The 11,258-nt window shown below is 40.2% G+C and overlaps 1 protein-coding gene across 3 annotated transcripts in view; it reads left to right on the top strand.

Moving 5' to 3' along the window:
* ENPP2 (ectonucleotide pyrophosphatase/phosphodiesterase 2) overlaps window positions 1–11,258 on the top strand; it is a 98,538-nt gene that overhangs the window by 72,782 nt on the left and 14,498 nt on the right. For all 3 annotated transcript variants that reach the window (XM_034763518.1, XM_034763517.1, XM_034763519.1), the window contains 7 exons: window positions 713–838; window positions 2,771–2,802; window positions 3,611–3,738; window positions 6,234–6,321; window positions 6,472–6,559; window positions 8,171–8,343; window positions 10,646–10,694. In XM_034763518.1, coding sequence (XP_034619409.1) covers window positions 713–838; window positions 2,771–2,802; window positions 3,611–3,738; window positions 6,234–6,321; window positions 6,472–6,559; window positions 8,171–8,343; window positions 10,646–10,694 — 684 coding nt within the window. The remainder of the gene's footprint in view (window positions 1–712; window positions 839–2,770; window positions 2,803–3,610; window positions 3,739–6,233; window positions 6,322–6,471; window positions 6,560–8,170; window positions 8,344–10,645; window positions 10,695–11,258) is intronic.

Raw genomic sequence — 11,258 nt, 5'->3', positions numbered from 1 at the left:
GAGGGTCCTGTGGCACCTTTAAGACTAACAGAAGTATTGGGAGCATAAGCTTTCGTGGGTAAGAACCTCACTTCTTCAGATGCTTGGATGCTTGCATCTGAAGAAGTGAGGTTCTTACCCACGAAAGCTTATGCTCCCAATACTTCTGTTAGTCTTAAAGGTGCCACAGGACCCTCTGTTGCTTTTCTCTTTAAATTTGTATTTTAAAAATTCCTTTGAAACTAGGAGCTGATCTTAGTTCTTCTGTGAGTTAAAACTGGATGTATAACAAGTGTACGCTCCCTGGGCTGGCATTGCTGCTCTGACACTGGCATTTTTATTGTGCACATAGGTGCAAGCACCAGCCACAATTTGGTTCTTAAACAATATCTAATGTTGGTGATTATCAGTGCTGCCATCAAGAAGACATTAACTAAAAGAGCTTGATGTTGGTGAAAGCTGAAAACAAAGGTGTCCCATGTGTCTGACAGTTCCTTGGCAGGTGGAATAGTTTCAGTGACCACTCTTGATGACTAATTCATGAGTGTAGTCTTTCCATAAACTTGAGGTTAGGTTACCTGCTAGGAAGAGAGGAATAGAATGAGTATATAAAGAAGACATTTTTGTTTTCAAACGGTTTCTCTGAATCCAGAGACTGATGCCTATATTTTAGGAAATAAGCTTGTTTCACAATATAATTCTCTATTAAAGGAGTCTTATTTCCCTTCCACAGGAATGGAGGACACCACTTGTGAAAGAACTGAATTTTTGAGTAACTACCTGACTAATGTAGAAGATATCGTATTGGTGCCTGGGTCTTTAGGACGCATTCGCCCTCGATCTAATAATAATCTGAAATGTAAGTTGATTTATACAAGTATCGTACTATACTGAGGCCAAGATTCTGCAACTCTTAACTAAGGTAGAGCGCTGGTGTCTGGAGTCGCCACTAGATATTTGGCAGCCATGCACAGCTAAGGCAGAGTGTGGGTAAGAGAAAACTGTGAAGTGTGAATTTGGGCAAATGGGCTCAGTGATAGTATATGAAAAATCTGGGTATTTTGCAACATGCTTTTAAGAAGTTGCTTGGAGCTCTAAATTATGAGACCATTTGAAACATTCTGGGGATAATTTTCTTGAAGATGTATCTGGTTGTGCAAAGACTGGATTGAGATATTTCAAGATTACAAAATCCAAAAGTACATCAGAGCCAATGGGTACATGTTAAAATCAGTACCTAGATTAAAGGTTTAACTATGAACAAATGAATTCTGATGTTTGTCTAAAGGACATGTGTAAAGATCTGTTTTCAAATACCAGTGTTTCACTGATGTGTATCTTAAGCTTTTTAGAGCATAAAAATGAATATTCACATCATAACCTGCAAGTATTTCACAGTACACTCAAAAATAAACAGTGTTGTGATTTTGGTGGGCTACCATAAAGACTAAATTCTTTCTTTGTAGATTCTACCTAAACTATTAGTAAACTTCCAGTTGCAACTTTTTTAAAGATCTTCCCATTATCTCCATTACCTATTATCTCCTATGAGTGAATATTTTTGTGTATCTTCCATGGAGAATTTTTAAAAAGCCTCCATTGTCCCTTCGTTGACTCCAGTGAATTTTGCTTCAGTTTTCGGTAGGAGTAGGATCAAGCACTACCACATTAAAGTTCTATAGATAATTAGGTGCACCATATTTTACTGTTAAGCAAAGAGGACTGAAATAGCATGAGGAAAATCATTCTTTCAGTTTTCCCTGATGTTGAGCAAGTTCTTTTTCTTTGATTGGGGCATGGTGAGAACTTCCAAAGAGAAGATCAGTTGTCCTCGCTAATCCCTGGCACAATGCCTCTGGGTTTTGTTTTGTTTTTCACCTCCATTTGCATTCATTCATCTCCTCTATGGGTCTCTTTCTATCCTCTTCTCCCTGAATGTTTGTAATTGCTTATAAATGAACAATTCAAACACAAAATAAATAGGCACGTTCCTGGGACTTGGAACAGAACTTTAAATGGCAAATTACCTAACTCTTTTCTCCCTCCTCCACTATTTCATGGCTTAACACTACCTTCATTCTCGCATCTTTGAAATAGATGTGCCTGTGAATTGTACCTGAGATTGAATGTGACTCATTTCAAAGCCAATCAATATCATGCCTTAAGCAGCCAAAATAATATGGTTGAGAGACAAGGTTCTTCATTTTCTTCCAACTCTGTTTTCTCCTCCGGGGCCTGAGAAATGCTGTTTGCTGGCCCTGGAAGAAGTGAGACTGAGAATTTAATGTGGGTTGTCCAAGTGGTAGTACAGCTTACATAGAGTAAAGTCCCAAGGCTTGCCCAGAATGTTTTTTCAGTTATTTCATTTAGTCACTTATTCAGCTGTGTGTAATGCTAAAGCAGCCAAAAGAACCACAGCTTTCTTATTAATTATTGCTTATAAAGATGCTTATTCTTGCACTTAAACACTCTTACAGAAAGATTTTGCAAAGTCTCAGATATGACTGTTTACTTGTTAGATTAGATAGATGATTTTCAAGATGTTAGTTTAAAATTTTTATTTCTAGGACTATTTAATTTCAGGTCCAAAGTATAAAACACTGATCAATGCTGCTATAAAAATGTTGGGTAATTAAGGAAAGGCACATTAAAGGTGTATTATTGCACATCATCTAATACATTTTGCTAAGATAGGATAGCTTTTAAAAGGAGCCTGGACTCCTGAAAAGCGTGCTTACCTTGTAACTCCAATAAACAGATGACTGTTTTATGTCTGTGTCTCTTTTAACAGATGATCCTAAAGTAATTGTTGCCAACCTCACAGTAAGTATTTAGCACTGGCATATTATATCTGTCTACAGTATATTGTTCATTTCACATGTTAATTTGGGGATTTATTCAGCATCCCCTGCTCACTCTTTAGTCAGAAAACCAACATTAGGCTGAAGATAGAGAGGTAAATAGGGCCCTTCATGAGTAGGGATTAATGTTTGTCATGAGTTCCACTGTTTGCTGCATTAGTAGCTTTTATAACCCTTTTGGGTAGTACACAGCCAGAATGTCCCTGATGGTCTTGAGTCCCTGAATTGAGCCGATTTATTCCTTCCTTCAGAAATGGAAAGTAACCTTTTTATGAGTAAACGTTTGAGTAGTACTTGGAAGATGCAGTAAAAATCCATTTGATATTCCTCAACCTTAACCTTGTTTTTATGAAATTCCCATTAAATATATACTGATTTATCAAATGTAGAAGCCAAACTGCTTTTAAATATATTTTTTGAAAGGTTATCTATTCAGTATTCATGAGTCTTCTGAAATTTAGCTTTGGTCAGATATGAACCGTTTTGCATATCACTGAGGAAAATGTGGTGGAGTTTTGCAAAAACACTCTGTAGCGAGAACAAATGTGTCAGATGTGCATAGAACATAATTCAAAACTCACCTGTCCTTAGGGAAGCATTGTATAAATAATGTACTGATACAAATATGGTCCTTTAAATTGTTGTGCAAGATCTGGGATATATGTCTACTATACGTAACCTTGAACTCTGAAATCAAGCAGATTGTGTGGTTGAAGCCACACTAGTGATGATGACTTAAAACAATATAGCTTCTTACAATTATCTTTCAGTGTAGAAAGCCAGACCAGCACTTTAAACCTTATTTGAAACAGCACCTTCCCAAGCGTTTGCACTATGCTTACAACAGAAGAATTGAGGATATCCACTTATTGGTGGACAGAAGATGGCATGTGGCAAGGTAAACTGTGGTGTGTGTGTGTGTGTTTGTTTCTTTTTGGTCTTTTCTGCCTTCTCTAGTTTGATTACTGGCAGTTTTGAATATTCTTAAGCTATTTAGCAATTAGGCAAAAAAATAATCTTATTTAGAGAGGCAGGCAGTTTATACCATTACTTTGCTTTTAAAGACAATAGAAAAGGAGGCATCTTTTCTACTGTCAACATCCTTTTGTGTTTAAAATATCTTCTGTTTGTTCCTTTGATCTGTTGATAAAATGATATATTAAATCGAGTACAGCTAGTCCTTTATTCATAAAGCTGAGTCAGTGTATTTTTTTGGTAGAGAACAGGACAGATTTATGTTCTTGGCATATCTTGTGATGGACTTTAAGAATTGGTAGTTCTCTTTCAAATATGTTGCTGCCAGTCAGTGTGTCATAAGTGTATTTGCATGCAGTATAGTTGTAGCTGTGTCAGTCCCAGGATACTCACCTTGTCTGTCTAATAAGTGTCTTTGACACTTTGTGCTAATCTTCCTGTATTTATGCAAAGATCTTTCTACTAAAGCAGTGAATGGGAAATCCCAATTGCTTTTTCAGACTGGATGCAATTCCAGTAGGCAAGGTGACAAGTCGTCTTTCTACAATTTCTGATGATGGTTCTCAAATTTCAAAGAATTAAATTCTGGTTTTAGGCCTACCATTTTAACAATTTTTATTGATACATGTAGCGCTAGACAGGAGACAGTTTTCCTGTTCTGCAAAACTTGGAGTATAGAATGTTTCTTATTTTCTATTTTTCCTATTCCACATCCAGATGAACCCATGACCTCCTTTCCTGGTTTTTCATGATTCAGACTAGGGACTTGAACCTGGGTCTTCCACTCCCAGTTGAGTGCCATAACCACTAGGCTCTTGGCTATTCTGGGGTCAATGTGTCTGGTTTTGGCCTGTGAAACCTTTCCTGACAAAAGCTGTTTGTCAAAACTGGTATGTTCCCTCAAAAAGTTTTGGTTTAGAACAATCATCATTTTCCACCCCCCTCTTCTCCCCCCCCCCCCAAAAAGAATACAGTTGGAAGATTCCCAAACTGCTCTAGATACAGGATGGGGAGGAGAGGTAATAGGAATATTTTACTCAAGATTTTTTCCCCTTTCATCTCAGTTCAAACTTTGGCAGCATTATTTGCTACAGCTCTTAAAAGCTACCTTTTAATGAGTGCATCCTTCTTTTCTGTTAATGTAACTGTAATTCATGTTATATTCATAGCCAGAAAAAGACTATTTCTGTAATAGTTACAGATCTGATTGCTTCACTTCCAGTTTTGAGGACAAAAGCCAACTCTCTGAGAGAACATCATCTAATGGGTGTACAAACTGACTTTTAGGATGGCAGCCCACTGGACTGCTAGGCAGCCCCTGTGATGCTGCTCATAAATCTTAGTGTGTAACAAAGCTAGTCATTATATTTCTATGATTACCACTTACTTTCTTCATATGTTTCTCTTCCTTTCGAGTTTCTCCCATTTTCTCTCCAGGTCTGTTTCTCCTTTGCTTACCACAAGGTGAAAGAGTAAGCAGGTGAAAAGGACTCAATAGCATTGTAATTTATTAAAAAGGTGCTTTCTGACTTTCTGAGAAGCATTTGTTAGAATGCTACTGATTTAGGGCAACATGATCCTAAACAGCTTCAATCTGTAGGTGTCCCCAGTGGGGAAGGGCTTCTACCTGGGAATGGCACGTTACCCAAGGCTAACAATAGCTGATGTCAGTTATTTCATATGCATTGGTTTCTTTTCAAGTACATCCCAGACAGGTGATGTCTCAAGTTTTTCATTCTCTTAAATAATGGCATAGTAGTAAGTTACGTTGCGCCATCCGTTTAAGCAGAAACACTCATAGTTGTCAATGGGGATTTCTGTTAAGAACTGATGACACAATACACCTATTAAAATACTGAGCAAAATTCAGTTTTAAGACTTTTGAGAGTAATGGGAGGACCCATGTGCTTGTCCAAATCCATCGTTTCCTTAGTGGAATATATTTAATGCTGAGGGAGCATCATTGGGAAAGAGAGAAATGAATTCCCATTTAACATTTTAATACATTTCAAAATTATAACCCTTTTTGTCCTCTTTGGAGAACTGCCTACCTAACTTCCCCCTAGAGTTTCATTTGGGTATGGTAATGTGTACTGCTGGTGCATCCACTCCGGTGTGGAGAATGATTGTAGTTCGTGAACTGCTCTGGGATAGTTTAGGGCAAAGTTTCTGTATAATTGAGATGACTTCACTCTGTGTGTGTGTGTGTGTGTGTGTGTGTGTGTGTGTGTGTTTTGTTAAGACTGGAATTTTCAAAGGAACCTGTAGAAATTAGGTGCCCAAATCCCCATGACATTCAAAGGGAGTTAAGCTCTACCTCCCTTCAACTCCTTTTGAAAATCACAGCCTAAATTTTAATCTTCTGAAACTACATTGCCAGGTCAGCAATAATTCTTATGATTTTACATTTCAATATAGGAAATCCATGGATGTTTATAAGAAACTATCAGGAAAATGCTTCTTCCATGGCGATCACGGATATGACAACAAGATCAATAGTATGCAGGTATAAGCAGCAAAGTAACCTTTTGGGGAGGGTGTGGGTGTGTGTGTGTGTTGGAGGGAGAAACTTGAAGTCTTAGAATTTTTTTTTTTTTTTTTTTTTAAAGAGTTAAAGCAAACTTCCTCTTTTACCCTGTTTCTCTCTTCTTTGAAGACTGTCTTTGTAGGCTATGGTCCCACATTCAAGCACAAGACCAAAGTACCTCCATTTGAAAATATTGAACTTTACAACATTATGTGTGGTAAGCTACTCCATTTTTAAACTACTTTTGCCAACAAAGCTTTCAGAGGTTGGTGTAGGCACAACTTATGCTTGTGTTCTGGGCCACTGCCTTCTCCCCTAGCACTGCACTGTTGCTTGCCCTTTGGATGGAAGGACAGAATGCACAGAGGCCTATGTTTGTTCTGCTCCAACAATTGGAGTGCATTCACATTGTGTTTCTGCTGGCAGCTCCTCGGATATCAAATATAGAGGGCTACAATCTAGTGTGTCCGTTCTCCATTAGCCCTGGGAGCTAGACTTGTGCCCAGAGAGGGCTTCTGCCCCTGCATCCCATGCGTGGCAGTGCAGACGTTATTTTGCCACTACTGTGCCTCTTGTTGGCGATAATTGTTTTCAAAACTCTTACTGCAGCAATGAAGTAGAGAAGCTAGGTATGGCAATGCATGAATATAATTTTAATGATCCTGTCTTTAATGTACATTTCCTTTTACAGTAAAACTTTCCATCTGAGGATTTCAAAAGAAGCTGCACATATTAATTTATAAACATGAAACACATCTGTGTGTTTATATAATTATTCCCATTTATAGATGAGGAGGTTAATTGGTCTTGAGGTCTCAGAAGTCAATAGCGGAGTTGGAAATAGAACCAAGATCATTTTTTACTTTGTCTCCTGCTTTAACCAGTAGACCACACTTCCTTTCAGATATGAACCAGTCGAGAGATCACACTGGAACAGAACTATCGTCGTTAACATGATGTCCCTTTGTGCAAATCCCAATAACAGCTCATTGTGTCTGCTCACTCTTCTCCAAATGTGTGCAATATTGAACTTTCCGGTGGTGTTATGTGGCTTATTTAATGTTTGTACAGTACCAGGAAATCCTGGATGAAAGATTCCAAAAAAAAAATGTTTTAGTGGGGATGTTAAATGCTGTATATCAGTTTGACTTTTAGTATTTTTTAAGACTGATAGCACTATCAGGTTTAACCAAGCGCGCTGCAGGTTTACCCTCTAAGGCATTGATCCTCATTGGAGCCTCTAGGGGTACATCTACTCTGCAACACCCCCGCCCCATGGCAGCAAGTCTCAGAGCTTGGGTCAACTGACTCGGTCTTGCAGGGCTGGCACAATGGGACTAAACATAGCAATGTTGATTTCCCCCCCCCCCCCTTGGGCTCTGACCCCTCCCACCTCCCCGAGTGAGTGTTCTTAGGCTCGCGGGGCCCACACTAAGGAGCTGAGTCAGTTGATCTGGGCTCTGACACTCGCTGCTGCAGGTGTTTTCCCTGCCCCTCCCCACCCCCCACGTATACGTGCCCTAGGAGTTACGGTAATAAAAATGTTTAGTAGTAGTAGCAGTTTCTCCACCTAGCTATAATACTAAATCTTATTGTTCCTATCATGGGAATTTCCAACACTGTGTAATTGCAAAACAGGCTTCTCTGATGTGGACAAAGGCTTAGTACTGTTCTTTGGTTAAATTTAAAGTAATTCTCTCTACTTCATGGGTATAAAGTAGTTTGGTGTTTTGTTTCTAACCATCTAGGAAATGGGCACTGTGTACTGATGTATACAATGTAGTACAGTTACAATTTTAGAACCCTGCTGTGTTTGATGTCTTGTCAGATCTGCTTGGATTAAAGCCCGCTCCTAATAACGGAACCCATGGAAGTTTAAATCACTTGCTGAGGAGCAATGCATTTAAACCGACCATGCCAGATGAAGTTGCAAGGCCGCTCTATCCTGTAGCTGCATTTTCTGCATCTGAATTTGATTTGGGCTGTACATGTGATGACAAGGTAGACTCATGGATTTATTCATACTGGTGTCATTAAGGATAATTATCTTGTACTGTAGGTTAGGGGGATATTGCATGTTCTCCCTTTAAGAGAAGGAGGCTCTAACGTTTAAGTATCCCTTTGATCCTTCATGCCGTTGAGTCTTTCATACCCTTTGGAATATTTAGTGTAATGTGTCCTTCACAATAAGGGTGGTAGAGTGCTAGTATTGCTTTGCTAAATAGTGAACATGAGATGTCAGAGAATGCTTATAGAATATCAGAGTTGGAAGGGACCTCAAGAGGTCATCTAGTCCAACCCCCTGCTCAAAGCAGGACCAATTCCCAGCTAAATCATCCCAGCCAGGGCTTTGTCAAGCCGGGCCTTAAAAACCTCCAAGGAAGGAGACTCCACCACCTCCCTAGGTAACACATTCCAGTGTTTCACCACCCTCCTAGTGAAATAGTTTTTCCTGATATCCAACCTGGACCTCTCCCACTGCAACTTGAGACCATTGCTCCTTGTCCTGTCATCTGCCATCACTGAGAACAGCCGAGCTCCATCCTCTTTGGAACCCCCCTTCAGGTAGTTGAAGGCTGCTATCAAATCCCCCCCTCATTCTTCTCTTCTGGAGACTAAACAATCCCAGTTCCCTCAGCCTCTCCTCATGAGTCATGTGCTCCAGACCCCTAATCATTTTTGTTGCCCTCCGCTGGACTCTTTCCAATTTTTCCACATCCTTCTTGTAGTGTGGGGCCCAAAACTGGACACAGTATTCCAGATGAGGCCTCACCAATGTCGAATAAAGGGGAACGATCACGTTCCTTGATCTGCTGGCAATGCCCCTACTTATACAGCCCAAAATGCCGTTAGCCTTCTTGGCAACAAGAGCACACTGTTGACTCATATCCAGCTTCTCGTCCACTGTGACCCCTAGGTCCTTTTCTGCAGAACTGCTACCTAGCCATTCGGTCCCTAGTCTGTAGCAGTGCATGGGATTCTTCCGTCCTAAGTGCAGGACTCTGCACTTGTCCTTGTTGAACCTCATCAGGTTTTTTTTGGCCCAATCCTCTAATTTGTCTAGGTCCCTCTGTATCCGATCCCTACCCTCTAGTGTATCTACCACGCCTCCTAGTTTAGTGTCATCTGCAAACTTGCTGAGAGTGCAGTCCACACCATCCTCCAGATCATTAATAAAGATATTAAACAAAACCGGCCCCAGGACCGACCGTTGGGGCACTCCGCTTGAAACCGGCTGCCAACTAGACATGGAGCCATTGATCACTACCCGTTGAGCCCGACGATCTAGCCAGCTTTCTATCCACCTTACAGTCCATTCATCCAGCCCATACTTCTTTAACTTGGTGGCAAGAATACTGTGGGAGACAGTATCAAAAGCTTTGCTAAAGTCAAGGAATAACACATCCACTGCTTTCCCCTCATCCACAGAGCCAGTTATCTCATCATAGAAGGCAATTAGGTTAGTCAGGCACGACTTCCCCTTCGTGAATCCATGCTGACTGTTCCTGATCACTTTCCTCTCCTCTAAATGTTTCATAATTGATTCCTTGAGGACCTGCTCCATGATTTTTCCAGGTACTGAGGTGAGGCTGACTGGCCTGTAGTTCCCCGGATCCTCCTTCTTCCCTTTTTTAAAGATGGGCACTACATTAGCCTTTTTCCAGTCATCTGGGACCTCCCCCGATCGCCATGAGTTTTCAAAAATAATGGCTAATGGCTCTGCAATCTCACCTGCCAACTCCTTTAGCACCCTCGGATGCAGCGCATCCGGCCCCATGGACTTGTGCACGTCCAGGTTTTCTAAATAGTCCCGAACCACTTCTTTCTCCACAGAGGGTTGGTCACCTTCTCCCCATGCTGTACTGCCCAGTGCAGCAATCTGGGAGCTGACCTTGTGCGTGAAGACAGAGGCAAAAAAATCATTGAGTACATTAGCTTTTTCCACATCCTCTGTCACTAGGTTGCCTCCCTCATTCAGTAAGGGGCCCACACTTTCCTTGATTTTCTTCTTGTTGCTAACATACCTGAAGAAACCCTTCTTGTTACTCTTAACATCTCTTGCTAACTGCAACTCCAAGTATGATTTGGCCTTCCTGATTTCACTCCTGCATGCCTGAGCAATGTTTTTATACTCCTCCCTGGTCATTTGTCCAATCTTCCACTTCTTGTAAGCTTCTTTTTTGTGTTTAAGATCAGCAAGGATTTCACTGTTTAGCCAAGCTGGTCGCCTGCTCCTATGGTTCAGCTGCTAATCTTTTTCACTTTTTTTTTTTTTTTTTTTTTTTTTTTAAATTTTATAAAGAACAAGTTGGATGAACTCAATAAGCGCTTTCATGTCAAAGGAACAGAAGGTAAGGACATGGTGGTTAATAAACATTTATTTTCTTCATTTTCAGTGGTGGTTTACTACATTTAAAATCAACCAACATTCAAACTAATGAGAATTTCTAAAATACAGTAAACTCATGCACTTGTAGTGTCTCTGTGTGTAGATTTTAGAAGCGTAGTCTGGCAGTTACTAAATCAGACCTAAAGTTCATTAGCTCAGCATCCCGTTTCTGATAGTGGTCAGAAGAAGATGCAAGCAACTCCATGTTAGACAGATGTAGGATAATTGTATCCTAATCCTTAAGAGATGGGCTCACAATGTGAAGCATATTGTTTTGTGTCCCTTGCCAAATGTTTTAGCATTAAGTAGAATAGCTCTGAATATTCTTATCAATATAAATGTCCAATTTCCTTTTAGAATCTTGCTAAATTCCATTAGCCATGTGGTGTGTTAGCTTGAGCTGGACCGAGCTTTGTAAACGTTTCCCTGCTACTTTAGCAAATCTTGTGGGTTTTTTTGGAATTGGATCCTGAGCTACCTCCAGTCAGGCATTTGCGGTCTTTTTGTATAGCTTTCGTAAATCTTT

This window comes from Trachemys scripta, chromosome 2 (assembly GCF_013100865.1).
Source record: "Trachemys scripta elegans isolate TJP31775 chromosome 2, CAS_Tse_1.0, whole genome shotgun sequence".
Lineage (NCBI taxonomy): Eukaryota > Metazoa > Chordata > Testudines > Emydidae > Trachemys > Trachemys scripta.
This window is presented reverse-complemented; position numbering and strand designations above follow the sequence as displayed.